The sequence below is a fragment of the Eucyclogobius newberryi genome, unplaced genomic scaffold (assembly GCF_026437365.1).
Source record: "Eucyclogobius newberryi isolate DKJ021-1_F unplaced genomic scaffold, fEucNew1.0.hap1 SCAF_8, whole genome shotgun sequence".
Classification (NCBI taxonomy): Eukaryota; Metazoa; Chordata; class Actinopteri; order Gobiiformes; family Gobiidae; genus Eucyclogobius; species Eucyclogobius newberryi.
Genome location: NW_027316500.1, coordinates 23,450,070 through 23,473,713, shown reverse-complemented (window position 1 = coordinate 23,473,713; position 23,644 = coordinate 23,450,070). Strand labels below are relative to the sequence as shown.

Genomic DNA, 23,644 nt, shown 5'->3' with positions numbered 1-23,644 from the left:
GCAGAAGACGTGCAACTGCAGAAGACGTGCAACTGCAGAAGACGTGCAACTGCAGAAGACGTGCAACTGCAGAAGACGTACAACTGCAGAAGACGTAAAACTACAGAAGATGACGTACAACTACTGCAGAAGATGTGCAACTGCAGCAGACTTACAACTGCAGAAGACGTGCAACTACAGAAGACGACGTACAACTGCAGAAGACGTGCAACTACAGAAGATGACGTACAACTACTGCAGAAGATGTGCAACTACAGAAGACCTACAACTGCAGAAGACGTGCAACTGCAGAAGACGTGCAACTGCAGAAGACGTGCAACTACAGAAGACGTGCAACTGCAGAAGACGTGCAACTGCAGAAGACGTACAACTGCAGTAGACGTGCAACTGCAGAAGACGTGCAACTACAGAAGACGTGCAACTGCAGAAGACGTACAACTGCAGTAGACGTGCAACTGCAGAAGACGTGCAACTACAGAAGACGTGCAACTGCAGAAGACGTGCAACTGCAGAAGACCTGCAACTGCAGAAGACGTGCAACTGCAGAAGACGTGCAACTGCAGAAGACGTGCAACTGCAGAAGACGTACAACTGCAGTAGACGTGCAACTGCAGAAGACGTGCAACTACAGAAGACGTGCAACTGCAGAAGACGTGCAACTGCAGAAGACGTGCAACTACAGTAGACGTGCAACTACAATAGACGTTCAACTACAGAAGTTGACGTACAACTACTGCAGAAGATGTGCAACTGCAGCAGACTTACAACTGCAGAAGACGTGCAACTACAGAAGACGACGTACAACTGCAGAAGACGTGCAACTACAGAAGATGACGTACAACTATTGCAGAAGATGTGCAACTACAGAAGACCTACAACTGCAGAAGACGTGCAACTGCAGAAGACCTGCAACTGCAGAAGACCTGCAACTGCAGAAGACCTGCAACTGCAGAAGACCTGCAACTGCAGAAGACCTGCAACTGCAGAAAACCTACAACTGCAGAAGACGTGCAACTACAGAAGACGTGCAACTACAGAAGACGTGCAACTACAGAAGACCTGCAACTACAGTAGACGACGTACAACTACAGAAGACGCGCAACTACAAATGACGAAGTGCAACTACAGAAGACGCGCAACTACAGAAGATGACGTGCAACTACAGAAGAAGTGCAACTGCAGAAGACGTGCAACTACAGTAGACGTGCAACTACAGAAGACGTGCAACTACAAAAGACGTGCAACTACAGAAGATGACGTACAACTACTGCAGAAGATGTGCAACTGCAGCAGACTTAAAACTGCAGAAGACGTGCAACTACAGAAGACGACGTACAACTGCAGAAGACGTAAAACTACAGAAGATGACGTACAACTACTGCAGAAGATGTGCAACTACAGAAGACCTACAACTGCAGAAGACCTACAACTGCAGAAGACCTGCAACTGCAGAAGACCTACAACTGCAGAAGATGTGCAACTGCAGAAGACCTGCAACTACAGAAGATGAAGTGCAACTGCAGAAGACGTGCAACCACAGAAGACGTGCAACTACAGAAGACGTGCAACTACAGAAGATGACGTACAACTACTGCAGAGGATGTGCAACTGCAGAAGACCTGCAACTGCAGAAGACCTGCAACTGCAGAAGACGTGAAACTGCAGCAGACCTGCAACCTCAGAAGACGTGCAACTACAGTAGACGACGTACAACTGCAGAAGACGTGCAACTGCAGTAGACGTGCAACTGCAGTAGACATGCAACTGCAGTAGACGTGCAACTGCAGAAGACCTGCAACTGCAGAAGACCTGCAACTGCAGAAGACGTGCAACTGCAGAAGACGTGCAACTGCAGAAGACGTGCAACTGCAGAAGACGTACAACTGCAGTAGACGTGCAACTGCAGTAGACGTGTAACTGCAGTAGACGTGCAACTGCAGTAGACGTGCAACTGCAGTAGACGTGCAATTGCAGAAGACCTGCAACTGCAGAAGACGTGCAACTGCAGAAGACGTGCAACTGCAGAAGACGTACAACTGCAGAAGACGTAAAACTACAGAAGATGACGTACAACTACTGCAGAAGATGTGCAACTGCAGCAGACTTACAACTGCAGAAGACGTGCAACTACAGAAGACGACGTACAACTGCAGAAGACGTGCAACTACAGAAGATGACGTACAACTACTGCAGAAGATGTGCAACTACAGAAGACCTACAACTGCAGAAGACGTGCAACTGCAGAAGACGTGCAACTGCAGAAGACGTGCAACTACAGAAGACGTGCAACTACAGAAGACGACGTACAACTGCAGAAGACGTGCAACTACAGAAGATGACGTACAACTACTGCAGAAGATGTGCAACTACAGAAGACCTACAACTGCAGAAGACGTGCAACTGCAGAAGACGTGCAACTGCAGAAGACGTGCAACTACAGAAGACGTGCAACTGCAGAAGACGTGCAACTGCAGAAGACGTGCAACTACAGAAGACGTGCAACTGCAGAAGACGTGCAACTGCAGAAGACGTATAACTGCAGAAGACGTGCAACTGCAGAAGACCTGCAACTGCAGAAGACCTGCAACTGCAGAAGACCTGCAACTGCAGAAGACGTGCAACTGCAGTAGACGTGCAACTGCAGAAGACCTGCAACTACAGAAGACGTGCAACTACAGAAGACCTGCAACTACAGAAGACGAAGTGCAACTACAGAAGACGCGCAACTACAGAAGACGACGTACAACTACAGAAGACGTGCAACTGCAGAAGACCTGCAACTACAGAAGACGTGCAACTACAGAAGACATGCAACTACAGAAGACCTGCAACTACAGAAGACGAAGTGCAACTACAGAAGACGAAGTGCAACTACAGAAGACGACGTACAACTACAGAAGACGTGCAACTACAGAAGACGTGCAACTGCAGAAGACGTGCAACTGCAGAAGACCTGCAACTGCAGAAGACGTGCAACTGCAGAAGACGTGCAACTGCAGAAGACGTGCAACTGCAGAAGACGTGCAACTGCAGAAGACGTGCAACTGCAGAAGACCTGCAACTACAGAAGACCTGCAACTACAGAAGATGAAGTGCAACTGCAGATGACGTGCAACTACAGAAGACGACGTACAACTACAGAAGACGTGCAACTACAGTAGACGTGCAACTACAGAAGACGAAGTGCAACTAAAGAAGACGCGCAACTACAGAAGACGACGTGCAACTACAGAAGAAGTGAAACTGTCGAAGACGACGTGCAACTACAGAAGACGACGTACAACTACAGAAGATGTGCAACTACAGTAGATGTGCAACTGCAGAAGACCTGCAACTGCAGAAGACCTGCAACTGCAGAAGACCTACAACTGCAGAAGACGTGCAACTGCAGAAGATGTGCAACTACAGAAGACCTACAACTGCAGAAGACCTACAACTGCAGAAGACGTGCAACTGCAGAAGACGTGCAACTGCAGAAGACGTGCAACTACAGAAGACGACGTACAACTGCAGAAGACGTGCAACTACAGAAGACGACGTACAACTGCAGAAGACCTACAACTGCAGAAGACCTGCAACTGCAGAAGACGTGCAACTGCAGAAGACGTGCAACTGCAGAAGACGTGCAACTGCAGAAGACCTGCAACTGCAGAAGACCTGCAACTGCAGAAGACCTACAACTGCAGAAGACGTGCAACTACAGAAGACGACGTGCAACTGCAGAAGACCTGCAACTGCAGAAGACCTGCAACTACAGAAGACGTGAAACTACAGAAGACCTGCAACTACAGAAGACCTGCAACTACAGTAGACAACGTACAACTACAGAAGACGTGCAACTACAGAAGACCTGCAACTACAGAAGACCTGCAACTACAGAAGATGACGTACAACTACAGAAGACGTGCAACTACAGAAGACGTGCAACTACAGAAGACGTGCAACTACAGAAGATGACGTACAACTACTGCAGAAGATGTGCAACTGCAGAAGACGTGCAACTGCAGAAGACCTGCAACTACAGAAGACGTGCAACTACAGAAGACCTGCAACTACAGAAGACGAAGTGCAACTACAGAAGACAAAGTGCAACTACAGAAGACAAAGTGAAACTACAGAAGACGACGTACAACTACAGAAGACGTGCAACTGCAGAAGACGTGCAACTGCAGAAGACGTGCAACTGCAGAAGACGTGCAACTGCAGAAGACGTGCAACTGCAGAAGACGTGCAACTGCAGAAGACGTGCAACTGCAGAAGACGTGCAACTGCAGAAGACGTGCAACTACAGTAGACGTGCAACTACAATAGACGTTCAACTACAGAAGTTGACGTACAACTACTGCAGAAGATGTGTAACTGCAGCAGACTTACAACTGCAGAAGACGTGCAACTACAGAAGACGACGTACAACTGCAGAAGACGTGCAACTACAGAAGATGACGTACAACTACTGCAGAAGATGTGCAACTACAGAAGACCTAGAACTGCAGAAGACGTGCAACTGCAGAAGACGACGTGCAACTGCAGAAGACCTGCAACTACAGAAGACGTGAAACTACAGAAGACCTGCAACTACAGAAGACCTGCAACTACAGTAGACGACGTACAACTACAGAAGACGTGCAACTGCAGAAGACGTGCAACTGCAGAAGACGTGCAACTGCAGAAGACGTGCAACTGCAGAAGACGTGCAACTGCAGAAGACGTGCAACTGCAGAAGACGTGCAACTGCAGAAGACGTGCAACTGCAGAAGACGTGCAACTACAGTAGACGTGCAACTACAATAGACGTTCAACTACAGAAGTTGACGTACAACTACTGCAGAAGATGTGTAACTGCAGCAGACTTACAACTGCAGAAGACGTGCAACTACAGAAGACGACGTACAACTGCAGAAGACGTGCAACTACAGAAGATGACGTACAACTACTGCAGAAGATGTGCAACTACAGAAGACCTAGAACTGCAGAAGACGTGCAACTGCAGAAGACGACGTGCAACTGCAGAAGACCTGCAACTACAGAAGACGTGAAACTACAGAAGACCTGCAACTACAGTAGACAACGTACAACTACAGAAGACGTGCAACTACAGAAGACCTGCAACTACAGAAGACCTGCAACTACAGAAGATGACGTACAACTACAGAAGACGTGCAACTACAGAAGACGTGCAACTACAGAAGACGTGCAACTACAGAAGATGACGTACAACTACTGCAGAAGATGTGCAACTGCAGAAGACGTGCAACTGCAGAAGACCTGCAACTACAGAAGACGTGCAACTACAGAAGACCTGCAACTACAGAAGACGAAGTGCAACTACAGAAGACAAAGTGCAACTACAGAAGACAAAGTGAAACTACAGAAGACGACGTACAACTACAGAAGACGTGCAACTGCAGAAGACGTGCAACTGCAGAAGACGTGCAACTGCAGAAGACGTGCAACTGCAGAAGACGTGCAACTGCAGAAGACGTGCAACTGCAGAAGACGTGCAACTGCAGAAGACGTGCAACTACAGTAGACGTGCAACTACAATAGACGTTCAACTACAGAAGTTGACGTACAACTACTGCAGAAGATGTGTAACTGCAGCAGACTTACAACTGCAGAAGACGTGCAACTACAGAAGACGACGTACAACTGCAGAAGACGTGCAACTACAGAAGATGACGTACAACTACTGCAGAAGATGTGCAACTACAGAAGACCTAGAACTGCAGAAGACGTGCAACTGCAGAAGACGACGTGCAACTGCAGAAGACGACGTGCAACTGCAGAAGATCTGCAACTGCAGAAGACCTGCAACTGCAGAAGACCTGCAACTGCAGAAGACCTGCAACTGCAGAAGACCTGCAACTGCAGAAGACGTGCAACTACAGAAGACGTGCAACTACAGAAGACCTGCAACTACAGTAGACGACGTACAACTACAGAAGACGTGCAACTACAAATGACGAAGTGCAACTACAGAAGACGCGCAACTACAGAAGATGACGTGCAACTACAGAAGAAGTGCAACTGTCGAAGACGACGTGCAACTACAGAAAACGACGTACAACTACAGAAGATGTGCAACTACAGTAGACGTGCAACTGCAGAAGACCTGCAACTACAGAAGACGTGCAACTACAGAAGACCTGCAACTACAGGAGACGAAGTGCAACTACAGAAGACGCGCAACTACAGAAGACGACGTGCAACTACAGAAGACGTGCAACTACAGAAGATGACGTACAACTACTGCAGAAGATGTGCAACTGCAGAAGACGTGCAACTGCAGAAGACGTGCAACTGCAGTAGACGTGCAACTGCAGAAGACCTGCAAATACAGAAGACGTGCAACTACAGAAGACCTGCAACTACAGAAGACGAAGTGCAACTACAGAAGACGCGCAACTACAGAAGACGACGTACAACTACAGAAGACGTGCAACTGCAGTAGACGTGCAACTGCAGAAGACCTGCAACTACAGAAGACGTGCAACTACAGAAGACCTGCAACTACAGAAGACGAAGTGCAACTACAGAAGACAAAGTGAAACTACAGAAGACGACGTACAACTACAGAAGACGTGCAACTACAGAAGACGTGAAACTGCAGAAGACATGCAACTGCAGAAGACGTGCAACTGCAGAAGACGTGCAACTGCAGAAGACGTGCAACTGCAGAAGACGTGCAACTGCAGAAGACGTGCAACTACAGTAGACGTGCAACTACAATAGACGTTCAACTACAGAAGTTGACGTACAACTACTGCAGAAGATGTGCAACTGCAGCAGACTTACAACTGCAGAAGACGTGCAACTACAGAAGACGACGTACAACTGCAGAAGACGTGCAACTACAGAAGATGACGTACAACTACTGCAGAAGATGTGCAACTACAGAAGACCTACAACTGCAGAAGACGTGCAACTGCAGAAGACCTGCAACTGCAGAAGACGTGCAACTACAGAAGACGACGTGCAACTGCAGAAGACCTGCAACTGCAGAAGACCTGCAACTGCAGAAGACCTGCAACTGCAGAAGACCTGCAACTGCAGAAAACCTGCAACTGCAGAAGACCTGCAACTACAGAAGACGTGCAACTACAGAAGACCTGCAACTACAGTAGACGACGTACAACTACAGAAGACGCGCAACTACAAATGACGAAGTGCAACTACAGAAGACGCGCAACTACAGAAGATGACGTGCAACTACAGAAGAAGTGCAACTGTCGAAGACCTGCAACTGCAGAAGACGTGCAACTACAGTAGACGTGCAACTACAGAAGACGTGCAACTACAAAAGACGTGCAACTACAGAAGATGACGTACAACTACTGCAGAAGATGTGCAACTGCAGCAGACTTACAACTGCAGAAGACGTGCAACTACAGAAGACGACCTACAACTGCAGAAGACGTAAAACTACAGAAGATGACGTACAACTACTGCAGAAGATGTGCAACTACAGAAGACCTACAACTGCAGAAGACCTACAACTGCAGATGACCTGCAACTGCAGAAGACCTACAACTGCAGAAGATGTGCAACTGCAGAAGACCTGCAACTACAGAAGATGAAGTGCAACTGCAGAAGACGTGCAACCACAGAAGACGTGCAACTACAGAAGATGACGTACAACTACTGCAGAGGATGTGCAACTGCAGAAGACCTGCAACTGCAGAAGACCTGCAACTGCAGAAGACGTGAAACTGCAGCAGACCTGCAACCTCAGAAGACGTGCAACTACAGTAGACGACGTACAACTACAGAAGACGTGCAACTGCAGAAGACCTGCAACTACAGAAGACGTGCAACTACAGAAGATGTGCAACACAGAAGACCTGCAACTACAGAAGACGAAGTGCAACTACAGAAGACGAAGTGCAACTACAGAAGACGACGTACAACTACAGAAGACGTGCAACTACAGAAGACGTGCAACTACAGTAGACGTGCAACTGCAGAAGACCTGCAACTACAGAAGACGTGCAACTACAGAAGACGTGCAACTGCAGAAGACGTGCAACTGCAGAAGACGTGCAACTGCATAAGACGTGCAACTGCATAAGACGTGCAACTGCAGAAGACGTGCAACTGCAGAAGACGTGCAACTGCAGAAGACGTGCAACTGCAGAAGACGTGCAACTGCAGAAGACGTGCAACTGCAGAAGACGTGCAACTGCAGAAGACGTGCAACTGCAGAAGACGTGCAACTGCAGAAGACGTGCAACTGCAGAAGACGTGCAACTGCAGAAGACGTGCAACTGCAGAAGACGTGCAACTGCAGAAGACGACGTACAACTACAGAAGACCTGCAACTACAGAAGATGACGTACAACTACTGCAGAAGATGTGCAACTGCAGAAGACGTGCAACTGCAGAAGACGTGCAACTACAGAAGACGTGCAATTGCAGAAGACCTGCAACTGCAGAAGATGTGCAACTGCAGAAGACCTGCAACTACAGAAGACCTGCAACTACAGAAGACCTGCAACTACAGAAGATGAAGTGCAACTGCAGAAGACGTGCAACTACAGAAGACGTGCAACTACAGAAGATGACGTACAACTACTGCAGAAGATGAAGTGCAACTGCAGAAGACGTGCAACTACAGAAGACGTGCAACTACAGAAGACGTGCAACTACAGAAGATGACGTACAACTACTGCAGAAGATGTACAACTACTGCAGAAGATGTACAACTGCAGAAGACCTGCAACTACAGAAGACGACGTGCAACTGCAGTGGGTGGCGATAAGTGCACTTTTTCAGTTGGCTGCCAACCATCATTAAAAGCAACATAAGAACATTCAGTAAACATTTCTGACAATTATTCCAAAGTGTTAGAAATGACATGCTGCACCTTTGTTTGTTTATTTGTTTGTTTGTTTGTTTGAATTGCGTGCTCTTCTCACTTGAATTGCACTTGAATTGCACTGATTACAGTGACGCACTCTGACACGCTTTGTCTTTCCTAACAAAGACCATAAAACTTGACAAACACACATGTAACAGGAGGAACAAGATGAACTAGATTTTGCAATGGCTGAAGCCATTGCTTGAGTGTCTGCATTCTTGCTGAAAGTGTACATGTGTGTAAGTACAAATTTGTTGAAGTTGTTTAATTGTGTTAAAGGTATTTTTTGTGTTAAAAGTTTTTTTTGTGTTAAAAAGTACTTTTAACACAAAAAATACTTTTGTGTTAAAAGTATTTTTTTGTGTTAAAAGTACTTTTTGTATTAAAAGTATTTTTTGTGTTAAAAGTATTTTTTGTGTTAAAAGTATTTTTTGTGTTAAAAGTATTTTTTGTGTTAAAAGTATTTTTTTGTGTAAAAGTACTTTTTGTGTTAAAAGTATTTTTTGTGTTAAAAGTATTTTTTTGTGTAAAAGTACTTTTTGTGTTAAAAGTTTTTTTTGTGTTAAAAGTATTTTTTTGTGTAAAAGTACTTTTTTGTGTAAAAGTACTTTTTTGTGTAAAAGTACTTTTTTGTGTAAAAGTACTTTTTGTGTAAAAATATTTTTTGTGTTAAAAGTATTTTTTGTGTTAAAAGTATTTTTGGTGTAAAAGTATTTTTTTATGTAAAAGTACTGCATGTGTGTAAAAGTACTGCATGTGTGTAAAAGTACTGCATGTGTGTAAAAGTACTACATGTGTGTAAAAGTACTACATGTGTGTACAAGTACTACATGTGTTTAAATACTAATGTGTTGAATTCTGGATGTGTTGAAAGTGTTTGGAAGTGTGGAAGGGTTAATATTTGTTGAAAACATGACTTGTGTTCAATTCCACATTTATTACAATGAGTACTTTTGTAAATACTGTAAAAAGTACAGGTAGTACAAATGTCAAAAGTAATAGCACACGTAAGACTGTGAAAGCGATCGTAATGAGGTATCACTTGTTGAAATCGGTGAAAGCGTCAAGGAGTTGAAACTTACCGAAGGTGGAAAAGTGTCAAAATACTTGTACTTTTTGCAGTATTTACAAAAGTATAAGTATTACAAATGTCAAAAGTAATAGCAGTAATGAGACAGTGAAAGCGATCGTAATGAGGTATCACTTGTTGAAATCGGTGAAAGCGTTAAGGAGTTGAAACGCGCCAAAGTTTTGGACTGGAAAGGGTTAAAATATTGTACTTTTGCAAATACTGCAAAAAGTACAAGTAGTACAAATGTCAAAAGTAATAGCAATAATGAGACAGTGAACACGATCATAATGATGTATCACTTGTTGAGATCGATGAAAGCGTTAAGGAGTTGAAACGCACCGAAGGTCAGGAAAAAACTGGAAAATATAATAAAAATAAAAAACACTAGAACATATAGTGTCTGCGAGACATCTCGCAGTAATTCGCACTCAATAAAACGACCAGCACAAGTCACTGGAATGTGTCGTTCAGCCTTGAGTGACACGCACGCGGCTCCTGCTCCTGCTCGTCCAGCCTCCAGCGCCTCCAGCGCCTCCAGCTTCCTCTGCTCGGCCCTCGCTGTGTCGTTGTTCCCGGGCATTGGCTGCGTCTTGCACGGAGGAGGACTGGAGGCCGGCCAAGAGGAGTGCTACGTGTCTCCCAAGTCCCCCCTTTAAAGCCCCTCGCCTCCTCCAAAACTCCGCAGCCCAAACTCTTCTGAGGCTCGCCCGAAACTTCCGCGCTGTCAGTCGTGATCTTTGCCCCTCGAGCCGCCTCCGCTTCGTGTCGCCGCGAGGACGAACCATGTCTGGGGTGAAAAAGCTTCGCACGGTGAGTCAAAGATGCGCAGATCATCGACGGATTCCACAGTCCGGCGTTCCGTTCCGTTCGATCTGCGGGGAAAGTGCACGGCAAAGGACGGAGTGCGTGAAAAAAGCCGCGTTCCGAACCGTTATGAACAAGTCGTGTCGAAGTGTGAAGTAACGCGTTACAGTCCAGGTGTGGTGGTCGTGAATGAGCCGCTTGTTGGACATGTTTGTGCCTTTTCATTGCGCGATTTGTCCGCGGAGGGAGAGAAAGGAGCGACTGTGAAGAGAGAGGCTTAATGTGAGTTTAGTTTGCAGACTTTCTCAAAAGAGTGACTGCAAAAGCATTTGGAAGATTTCAAACCAGTTATGATTATAAGATGCGGTTAGTGACGAATGCGTCTTCATACCGTGCTGTGTCTAAGACGTGTTTATGGGTTTATTGAGCTTATAACCATGTCATAACTGAGTTTCCTCATCATTTAGCTTAGTCAAAGTTGTGTTTTTATAGCTTCATGCATGTCTGAGTAATCCTCAAAGTTTCATCCAGTCCGCCCCACAAAAAAATGCCAGACTTTGTGTTATATGTGTAGAGCTAAAGAAGGTCACGTAGTCTGTGAATGACCTGCTTGTTACAGTCACACATTGTTAACTCTGAAGGTCATAATGTACGTTTTGAGGTTTTGAAAAGGAAGCGAATTGACTATTTCTCACATTCATCGTCGTTAAAGTTAAATATTGCAGTTTGTAAGATCATGATTTGTGTGTTACAGATGAATAGTAAAGTAAATACCCAGAAAAAGCACAATAGGTCTTCTTTAAAAACAATTATATTCCAAAAGCAGGACTAGAACAGGATTAAAAGTACAAGTTATCGTCATCAGTCATGTACAAGTCAAATCCTACAAAGTGGACCAATAAGTACCCTAGTATTGTAGTATTGTTTGTAGTACATGGTGGGACTGTGGCTTTACTGCCCCTCCTCTTAAAGTACCCAACAGTCCTCTTGCTGATGAAATGATGTGGGCTGATCTTGGGTGGGTGGGCAGCGGGTGAACATGTGGGTGCTGAGCTGTGCTGCCACATCATCACTGGGTTGTCCGGTGCGGGCGGGACACTGGGCACACTGTCCCTCTGTCCTCCTCCACCCTCCTCCGCCCTCCTCCACCCTCCTCTCTCCATCTCTCACCCCCTCCCTGCCACTATCAAGACAAGCCCATTCATTCCATCTCAGCTCGGGTCACCGCGGCGCGCTCCACACGCCAAGCACAGGATAAGATGTCAGGTTTTACGTTCAGAAGTGTATTCAGGATTTAATGAAAGGACAAACTTGTTTTAACTAGGTGTGTACTTCTAATTGTTGTTAGAGGCAACTTTGCTGTAGGCAGTCTTGTAAACAACATATTCAAAAGGAAAACCAACAAATGTTTCAATTGTACTTTTTTTTTCAGGTAATTTATATAATATATGTATTAATCAAGGGATAACAATTTTATATTTGTTCACTGCAATGTTGGCTTAAAGCTTAGTAAAACAAAACTGTTCACTGACTGTTCCGGTTTAAAACTGCAGAACAAATAATATCCTACAGGGACGTGGGCTGGGGTAGGGAGTCCTGGAATTTTCTGAGCACTCCATTGTAGTAGGTCAATACAGTAATACTCAAACATGCATGAATCAGTCAAAAATACTGTTGCAAGAAGGTGAAATGCTCATTAAAGTTGATTTAGCATAATAGCGTATGTCCCCTTTAATGTCCTGAATCCAATGTTATGAGCTGATGTATGAACTACTTTATTCCTTTATCTGTGTATGTTCCTGTGTAATTTAGGTCCTTCTATCATGTTGTAAGACCAGACTTTTGTCCTTCCATTCCAGGACCTCAACAAGTCGACTAACGTGAGTTACCAAGTCCACCATGTGAGTCGGAACAAGCGAGGTCAAGTCGTGGGCACCAGAGGAGGCTTCAGAGGATGCACTATTTGGTTAACAGGTAATCATTAGTGCACTGTCTCTTTGTAGTTCCTTTAAACACAAGTGAGGAGTGAAGGTGACCGCAAGTCATGCTGAGCATGAACAAAGAAAGGCGTTGCGTCCCAGAAAAAGGCGGTAATAATAATCTTTTTTTAGGACTGTCTGGTGCTGGGAAGACCACCCTCAGCTTTGCCCTGGAGGAGTACCTGGTGGCCCACGCTATCCCCTGCTACTCTCTGGACGGGGACAACATCAGGCACGGTCTGAACAAGAACCTGGGCTTTTCCTCCGAGGACCGGGAAGAGAACATCCGCCGCGTGTCGGAGGTGTCCAAGCTGTTTGCTGATGCCGGCCTGGTCTGCATCACCAGCTTCATCTCTCCTTTTGCAAAGGTTTGTAACACGCAAGATGAGTAAGACATTGTTATGATGATGATGGTGCTATAATGATATCTCCTCTGTTTATTTTGTATACTGGATACTTAAGGAAAAATCCAAATAATCAAGATTTGTATTATTTTTACAAAGATCCAAAAACCAAACCAAAGAATTCCGTCCTTTACTTCTCTCCGCAGGATCGTGAAGAGGCAAGGAAGACCCACGTCAGCTCCGGGCTGCCCTTTTTTGAGGTCTTCATCCACGCTTCTCTGGAGCTGTGCGAGAAGCGCGATGTGAAAGGACTGTACAGGAAAGCTCGCGCCGGAGAGATCAAAGGTGCCGACTAGCAATAATAAACATTGACATTTGTGTTTTCATTAGCCGCTGACTTACTTATTCCTCTGTCCCTGATACTAAGGTCACGCTGAAGGCTTTTCATGTGCGCTTGTTTTGGAGAACGCTTGTTATAGAGTTTGTGTTTAATTTACACTCAAATATAAGTTTTAACCTTTCATTTCTGCTAGTTTTGTGATCACTATCTTTACAATTTGCAGGTTTGAGCTTGTTTTACCGTTTGGTTTAGTCCTGCTACAGATCTAATCAATATTTCCTGTTTCAGAACATACCTAGACCTTTTATAAACCACATTTAGTCCTGGTTTAGATGTTATAGACCTGTAGTACTGTGATGTATCGGATGTAGTCCTTTTTTCCACTGTTTTAGTTCAGTTTTAGACTTTATTTAGTCCTGTTTAAGACCTGGTATAGTTCTGTTACAGGTTGGATTTGGTTTAGACCATAATCAATGTCTTTTATAAACCATATTTAGTCCTGTTGATTCCTTTCATAGACCTGGTTTAGTCCTGTTTAATTTTTATTTAGTTGTTCTTTCCACATGAGTCTAATTTTTACCAGTTTTAGCCCTGTTTTAAGACCTGATATAGTCCTGTTTTAGACCTTATTTGATTCACTTTTCTCCCACATTTTGTCCTTTTATGAACTATATTCATTCCTGTTTTAGACCTGATTTATTTCCTAACCTTGCTTAACCCTGTCATACCTGTCATACTTTGATAAATGACATATTTTCTTACCAAATTTCCCAGGATTCACAGGGATCGACTCTGGCTACGAGCGTCCAGAAGCTCCGGAGCTGGTGCTGAAAACCGGAGAGCTGACGGTGGACGAATGCCTTCAACAGCTGCTGGATATGTTGCGAGAGCAGGTGAGGAGACAAGGACATCAACTGCGAGCACACAGAGAAGTGCAAGTTTACACAGATTAAAAGAGTGTTAACGGAACGGATTGTTCTTGAACGCTCTGAGGCAAATTCGACTATGTGGCATTTTGTGGGGGAAAAGTGTGCAGTGTTCTTGGTTCTTTGTACAAGAACTTGGGTCCAGGGTCAGGATATGGCACGTTTTCTGATTTGTTTACAGCTGCACATATGCATGCGATTGTCAAACCAGCAAACTTAATCTAATTCATCTGAAGGGATTCTTTGAAATGCTTTTTTAAATATATCTACTGAAAAAAAATCACTTTTTATCACTTTTTATTCACATTATTGCCTTATTCTATTTAAATGTCAGTTTTCTTACCGTCATCTGCTTGAAAAGAGCTGAAATAGTTCCACAGTATGGCATTAAGCTTGTCTTTCTTGCATTTATTCTATTACAGGTGTTTTGTGTTGCTTAAAAAACACCTTAAATAGCACACAAAAACTTTATAAGCAACACAGTAACATCTCCATGGAGACAAGCAAAGGGAGGACCCTCTACTAGGAAATTATCTTTAATTCTGATTTAAAATAAAATATACTGTAGCCTTTTTGCTTTTAACCTAAGACTAGAAAATAATTGGACACTTTTCAAGCTCAAAAGGCAACTAACTCGCCAAAACCAGTAAAACGACTCGCATTTGCCCAGTTTTAGATCCAAGACTTTCGGTAAAATTAGAAAGAAATAAGGTTCATCTTGTCATTCTTATTAGACTAGTGTACGGTATATTCCATTTCTTCTATTTCCTTTCCCTAACTGATTTGATAAATCCTTCTTTTCCTGTTTCATTTGTGTGTAGAAAATCGTTCCCAGTGAATGTCTGGAGGAAGTCACGGAGCTGTTTGTCCCAGAAAACAAACTGGATCGAGTTCTGGCCGACGCTCAAACTCTTCCCAAAATCAGCATCAATAAAGTAAGTCACAGTTTCACACATGATGTATAAGCACACTAAGAAGAAGAAGAATACATGAAAACAGGAACATACCATACATGCAAAGAAAATATAGGTCTAAAATAATAATAATAATAATATACTTACAAAGATGATGCCATATGTTAGATATTTGGAATTGGAATCGATTGAAACATTAAAAAAGAAAACTACATATTTAAAATTTTTAATGGAATCAGGCCTGGTTCTGAGTTCACACATTACACTTATCCACCCTGCTCTACTTTATATAGACTTTAATTTGTGAATGTTATGAGTATAATAACAAACACACATGCATAACATTAAATTTGTCATAACTTGTTTCTTTATCTTAATGTACATCGTTATGCAGTAGTATGTAGTTTAGTTAGTAGTTCTGTTCTATATTAGTTGTTGTTTATATGTCCCTCGAGTCTGAACTAAAGAGGACATTGTCTTAAATGACCGTCTGTCCCACAGTTGGACCTGCAGTGGGTGCAGGTGTTGGCTGAGGGATGGGCCAGTCCCCTCAAAGGCTTCATGAGAGAGCGAGAGTTCCTCCAGGTCATGCACTTTGGGAACCTTCTGGATGGTAATCAACTCAAACCTGTGATTCACAATCATGTCTGACTGCAGTGTTGTCTGTCTATCCGTCCATCTTCTTGTGGAGGTTAATTAAGTACGTTGTGCTGTTGTCAGACGGAGCCATAAACCAGTCCATCCCCATCGTCCTCCCTGTGAGCACGGAGACCAAACAGGAGCTGGATGGCTCCGCGGCCGTCGCTCTGGAATACCAGGGCTCTATCGTGGCCATTTTGAGGAATCCAGAGTTTTATGAACACAGGAAAGAAGAGCGCTGTGCCCGGCAGTGGGGCACCACCTGCCCCCAGCACCCGTACATCAAGGTAATAACCATCTGATCTTCATCTGATCTTCATCTGATGTCCTGCAGGGCCCAGTGGAGCAGGCTATGTTCATATTAGAGTCTGATACGTTTTTGAAAAATACTGACACCGTGTCCTGGTTTATATAATTTAAAATGATCTAAAAGTTTAACATCTTCTCTACAGTTTATGCAGTTTGTGTTAGCTTGTGGCATTAATGGATGAGTTTAATTAAAAACACTAAATATAGATGCACTCCAGTTGTGGAGTGCATCTATATTTACATGATTTATTTGCCTTCATATGTTCCTTTTATTATAATTATCAATATTACAGTGTATTTTCCACCTTCAAGGCACAAAGCGCTTTGACGTGTAACAATGAACATCGACTTACCGTACTATTTGTCTACAAAAGCACCCGTATAACCTTCTCCTTGTAAATTTATCCTAGCTATATTAGCGCTTGTAATGTGGATGTTTGTTGTCGTTTCATCACACAATCATATTTGTGTCGTCTCAGATGGTGATGGAGGGAGGTGATTGGTTGGTCGGGGGAGATCTGGAGGTTCTCGAGCGGATCAGATGGAACGATGGCCTGGACCAGTACCGCCTCACGCCTCGGGAACTCAAGCAGAAATTCAAGGCCATGAAAGCAGGTTTGGAATGTTGTTTTTTATTTGAAATACAAGAGAAGTTGCAGGCAAAATTGGAATAATCAATTGTGTTTTCAGAAAAGTTTTGACAAGGTTGTGGTGAAAATGTCAACTGGTAATGTAATGCAACTGGTAATGTAATGCACAGTGTGTGGTGTGTGCTGCAGTAAAACGTAGAGACACTTTTGAATGAACCACAAGAATTGCTCAAAATCACAAATAACTTTACATTTGGCTGTTACTTCTTACAGTACCTGCAGTTTGAATGTCTTACCAGAATGAGGCTTATTTATTTTTAATTGCAAAACACAATTAATGTCATACAAAACATATTTCATTTTCAGCTTTGTCATGGTAAACAAGCGTGCACTCTCACACACTTTTGCTGTGCCGCACTTGCATAATAATAATGACAAAAGAGTTTACTGGGTCTATAGATTTCACAGGAAGGTAAACATAATAAGCAAGAATGTATGATTTTATGCAAATTGTACTGCAAATAATAAATAAATAAACCTATCCGTCAATTTACAGAAATGGCTCTTTACATCGTGAAAAACATGATTCATCAAAGCTAGTCACATGAAGGGAAAGTGAAGTCAATAAATTATGATTATTGTGTTTTAAAGGATCAATTGATGGGATTTTAAGTGATGTAAATTTGGAAAGTAGCTGTGCGATACTATGTGCGTCCGGTATGCACTGATTATTGATAAATCTTCAGCTGAGTCTTCCTCGGTCAGAAGGAACAGACAACTCCAGTTCACACTTTGAACATTTCTTGAGGGGATCAAACATTGGGAGGAGGAGGTCTATATACAGATGGGTTGAGAGGAAAGGTGCGTGGGTGTGTGTGTGTGTGTGTGTGGTTATCTGAAAGAAAAACAATAAAAAACTGTGTCAGGAACAGTCACAAACAGGTTGCATTGAATATGGATAAAGGCATGTAGTTACACTCGGCGACCATCAGAGGGAGCCCTGATGCAGTTACACTCGGCGACTACCAGAGAGCCATGGTGTAACTGCATTAAATAACCACCAGAGGGAGCCATAGTGTAGTTACATTAAATGACCACCAGATAGAGCCATAGCTTATAAGTGGTTACAGGTGAAGCTTAACTTTATACAAAGTAAACTGCAAAAATATACATAAGGGACTATTTACCAGGAAACATACAGGTCAGAGGATTGGATTATGGACATGCATGTGTAGAATTGAAGAATTATTTGTAGGTAGTAACAGGTGGAGCAGAGCCGCGCGCTATCACTTTAACAGGCACGCAAACAAGCATCTGCGCTCTAACTTATAGAACTTTAATATGCATGCATGGTTACAAACAATACTCACATCATATGGACGCACACGGTACCTATACACACAGGATAAGGTTGGATAAAAGGGCAAGATAAAAAGGCAGGAAAAAGGGCAGGATAAAAGACAGCGAACCTGGGCTCTGCTCCTCACACAGTGATGGCAAAAACAGTAATGGAAAAACACACGGCATACGGGCCTTAAGGAACTACAATGAACTCTGTTTCATTGTGGGATGTGTAGTTCTTTCCCGGGGGACTTTTAACAGTAGCTATAAAATATTCAAAACATAGCTGTTTTATCTTTTCAATCACCTGGGACCCTCAAACCCGTGAATAATCTATTATATCATAAAAACAAGGTAAACATCATCCGAAAATGTGACGATCTGAAACCGCTCTTCACGCAGCTCTCCGTTTGTTCTTTTTCCAGATGCAGTCTTTGCCTTCCAGCTGCGTAACCCGGTCCACAACGGCCACGCACTTCTGATGCAGGACACTAGGAAGCGTCTGCTGGACCGGGCCTACAAGAACCCCGTGCTCCTGCTGCACCCGCTCGGAGGCTGGACCAAGGAGGACGACGTGCCCCTGGACTGGAGGATGAAGCAGCACGCGGCCGTGTTGGAGGAGGGCGTCCTGGATCCAAACAGCACCATCGTGGCCATCTTCCCCTCCCCCATGATGTACGCCGGACCCACAGAGGTCAGAGGTTATTACAGGAGGGGCAAAAGGGCAAAGAGTGGAATTATTAGTGATGTTGGTTTCATTCACTTTTATTTTGTCAAGCTATGAACTAGGGCTGCAACGATTAAGCAACTAAACAACTAATTATAGTTTTATGTAGATGTAGTTTCAAGTCTTCAGTCACCATATTTTTACCTTTTTATGTTGATAATGTACAATAAAAATAATTGTTTAACTAGTCCACTACTAAAATAATCCTCCGTAGTGATTGGCAATTTAAATCAAAATATCTATTGAATGGTGAAACAACCTATAACATGAAATTGAAATTAATATCAATTTACTTCCATGTAATTATAGATCCATGTGCATAATAAATAACTAAATAAATATATCAATAAACAAATATACAGCCCCGCCCTGAGAACACCCTGTTGTCATTCACAAGAGGAAAGGTTTAAGTAAGGATCAGTAATATAAGCACAATGCTTTATGAAATGAGAATCACTTAAATCCCTCTTGGATCCACTCCAAAATAAAGTTATTATCATTCCAGATCAAAATATTCAAATAATAGTTCATACCAAGTGCACCCTTTTTGTTTAAATCCTTCATATTACGACTTCTTGACATTTACAGTACTTGATTTTCTTTTGGACTCTCTTCATTCTCTTATTTGTGTTAAATAATACTGTTCAATGCTAATGTAGGATTTGTAATGTTTTGTCAATGTTCTCTTTGGTTACATTATTTCTCACTATTTCAGTGTATTTCTCACTCCTCATCATTAGCGCCATCATAACAGATTTGATCCCATCTGGCAGGTGCAGTGGCATTGCAGGGCCAGAATGATCGCCGGGGCCAACTTTTACATTGTGGGTCGAGATCCGGCCGGCATGCCCCACCCTGAGACCAAAAAGGACTTGTACGAGGCCACGCACGGAGGCAAGGTCCTCACCATGGCCCCTGGGCTCACCTCTGTGGAGATCATTCCCTTCAGAGTGGCAGCGTACAACACGACCAAGAAGGCCATGGACTTCTATGACAAAGAGCGGTGAGTCAGACGTGTCCACAAAGAAGTAAGAGAGTTAATATCTTAAGAAAGAATATTAGCATCAAACTTTAAAAATGCATTTGAAACAAGGGAAGTGATGATACTGTTTAGGTTTCCTCACGAATCTTGACCCAGATGCAGTAATATTCACTTACAGGAATACTGGAACGTTTACTAAAATGATTAAAGCTGAACCTCAGAGCTGAACCTCAGAGCTGAACCTCAGAGCTGAACCTTAGAGCTGAACCTCAGAGCTGAACCTTAGAGCTGAACCTCAGAGCTGAACCTCAGAGCTGAACCTTAGAGCTGAACCTCAGAGCTGAACCTTAGAGCTGAACCTCAGAGCTGAACCTCAGAGCTGAACCTTAGAGCTGAACCTCAGAGCTGAACCTTAGAGCTGAACCTCAGAGCTGAATGATAAACCGAGTTCAGAGGTTTTAACACTGTTGCTGTAGAATTCATATATATAATATCACCATAATCTAGAATTAAAGGAAATGTCGCCTGGATTAACTGTTTTCTACAATTCAGAGGAGAACACTTTTTATTTCTAAAGAAGTATGACCATCATGCTTGAATTGGTGCATTTAACAAAAGCTGACAAATAATTAGGTTAACTTAGGTTTAGGTGACTTTGGCAGTTTCTTTTCAACTGATTCATGGCCGTTTACAGAACCTTTAAAGAATTAGGAAAGGCACACAAACGCTGCACAAATATTTAGTTTAAGCACAACAATTAATTGCTTCTCTTGTGGATACATTCACTCACCCAGACTTATGTACTTAGAGGGTAGAAACCTCAAACCTCCCAAATAGTATTATCCTACAGTATATGTACACATTTACCATTGTCCTTTGGCTCTGATGCTCGTGTGCAGCTCCAACCTGCTGCATTCTCCCCTGTCGCCAGCAGAGGGCAGTCATAACGTGCAGAACAAGTGATGGAGCTCAACAGTCAAAGCATCTGAGGTCCAGAAGTCATTCCCATTGACTTTATTAGAGTTTAAAGTCGTGGCAGAGGCTAACAACAACAAAAAAGTCTAAATTTGGCAACATGCTTTAATAACTTGGTGGTTTATAAAGTGTCAGACACATATTGTTAATAAAGGTCTTGTGGTCGTTAGTTACCATGGAGAAAATTAATGGGAAATGTCAGATGCTCGAAGTGTGCGGTCACTGCTTCACACTGAATAATATCAGTAACTCTTTATTTATTTATTTAGTTTTAAGGCCCAGATTTTTCTACAGTATCCTACAGTAATACAAGCACAATAACTACAGTAATACAAACACAATATCTACAGTAATACAAGCACAATAACTACAGTAATACAAACACAATATCTACAGTAATACAAGCACAATAACTACAGTAATACAAACACAATATCTACAGTAATACAAGCACAATAACTACAATAATACTAATACAATATCTACAGTAATACAAGCACAATAACTACAATAATACTAATACAATATCTACAGTAATACAGGCACAATATATACAGTAATACAAGCACAATATCTACAGTAATACAAACACAATAACTACAATAATACAAACACAATATATACAGTAATACAAACACAATATCTACAGTAATACAAACACAATAACTACAATAATACAAACACAATATATACAGTAATACAAGCACAATATCGACAGTAATACAGGCACAATATCTACAGTAATACAAGCACAATATCTACAGTAATACAAGCACCATAACTACAGTAATACAAACACAATATCTACAGTAATACAAACACAATAACTACAATAATACAAACACAATATCTACAGTAATACAGGCACAATATATACAGTAATACAAGCACAATATCTACAGTAATACAAGCACAATAACTACAATAATACAAACACAATATCTACAGTAATACAAGCACAATAACTACAATAATACCAACACAAAGAAGGGCAGTAGCCTTGATAAAACATCATATGAAAGCGCAGTTAAAATTGACACTATAATGTTTCTCACTTTTAGTCATGCGGAGTTCGAGTTTATATCTGGCACCAAAATGAGGAACATGGCTTTCAATGCAGAGAACCCTCCAGAAGGCTTCATGGCACCAAAGGCCTGGAAGGTCCTGGTCGACTACTACATCTCCATCCAGAAAGAAAAGTAACTCCGAAATTAACAATCTACTGCTTAAATTAAATGTCTCCAAGGACAAATGTCCTTTTGAAAGATTGTTATTCTGAGCATGATGATTGACCATGTATGAAGTAGTGTATGAAGTAGTGTATGAAGTAGTGTGTGACGTAGTGTGTGAAGGGTTAGGGCTTGCATTTTATTTGATAATTTATACCAGATTTCTCCAAATCAGAACAGGAACTACATTCCAATGTGATTTTATATTAACTTATAACATATATTTTAATAAAGTTTTTATTGTCGGCTTGTATAAATGTTCATGTGAAAAGTGTGACATGGTTCTGCTATAACAAGAGGTTCCATTTTGACACTTAATCATCAACATCAGAGACTATCACTACCTATTGTGCTTGTTCAAGTGAATGTAAATGTTGTGAGAGTTGAAGGTTATCAGGTTTTACACTGGTACAACAAGTTACAACAAATGTACTTTGTCTCAGTTGTCGACTCCAGTGTAAGGTATATGTGGTACTGATTCTATTCTTGTGTGTGTGTGTGTGTGTGGGAATGTGCAAGCTTCAGCGACATTCAGGTAAAACAAACATGCACTATGCAATCCATCTATATGCACAGTTGGGAAGAAAACTGTATTAAACTGCAATAAAAGGTGTATGACTCTTCTTGTGTTGTGTTATTTAAATCTGCTCTTGTCTGAAGCAGTGACCCAAAAAGCTCCTGTTTAGGGTCAGAAAGTTTCAAACCACAACACAATATCCTCAGGTTACATTAGGCAAGGCAAGTTTATTTGGGGAGCACAATTTGTACATAAAGAATTGAAAGTGCTTTACAGAACAGGAAAAGAAACAAACAAAACATATATAATAATACCTAAATATATATTTGTATCCGGGGCTACACAATTTTAATTATGTTATGGCTATAATTTGTCACTTCTTATAAATTAAATAAAGTTTATTACTAATTGAAAATATACAACAATGGTTGGAATTGCAAAAAAATGTACTCGAGTAAGAGTATTTTGTCACATTATACACTTGCTCTCAGTGAGAAGAGTATGACATTTTCTTAAGTAAAGTAAAGAGCTATTATACTGTAAAATATTTACTCACGGTATGATCATTTCATTTCAAACATAAATACTCGAGTGTATACCTGGGTAAATGTTTGATGCTGCTGCCCACTTCTGAAATGAGGCGTAACAAAGTGGTCCTGGACACATGCCTCACTACAGTGGGACTATGGCGCCGCCTGCTGGTGCAAGAGTGAATGACAAGTCATTTGTTAATGTAATCGATGGAGGCGACAGTATTTGTAATGTTCTTAAACACCTGTAATAGTGAAACCATAGCAAGATTACCAGGACACCATCCCTCAAATAGCCTATACTTGAATGCTCATCAGACCGCGTCATGCAACCTATGATTTTAATTACGTGATGATCATTCCTGTACTACAGACCACATTATGATCTATTCCGCACAGCAAATAATTGGGCTTTTACGTCAAAGACTTCCAATGCATTGATTTTTTTATTTATTTTGGCATTCACAAAACAAAAAAAAAACAACGCAGTTAAAACTGTCAATAATTTAATATGCCAATTCCTTTTTGTATTGCACTTTCATTTAAACATATAGAAATCCCCTCTGTCA

The 23,644-nt window shown here is 42.2% G+C and overlaps 1 protein-coding gene across 1 annotated transcript; it reads left to right on the top strand.

The window, feature by feature from the left end:
* Positions 1 to 10,642: 10,642 nt before the first annotated feature.
* LOC140351089 (bifunctional 3'-phosphoadenosine 5'-phosphosulfate synthase 2-like) lies at positions 10,643 to 22,651 on the top strand. The gene is made up of 13 exons (XM_072436750.1): positions 10,643 to 10,739; positions 12,593 to 12,707; positions 12,845 to 13,080; positions 13,263 to 13,401; positions 14,171 to 14,289; positions 15,144 to 15,257; positions 15,738 to 15,849; positions 15,957 to 16,162; positions 16,664 to 16,799; positions 18,541 to 18,809; positions 19,616 to 19,845; positions 21,861 to 22,114; positions 22,152 to 22,651. Exons 1-12 carry the CDS (start codon positions 10,713 to 10,715, stop codon positions 22,000 to 22,002), a joined length of 1,845 nt encoding a protein of 614 aa, XP_072292851.1. The 5' UTR covers positions 10,643 to 10,712; the 3' UTR covers positions 22,003 to 22,114; positions 22,152 to 22,651.
* Positions 22,652 to 23,644: the final 993 nt, after the last annotated feature.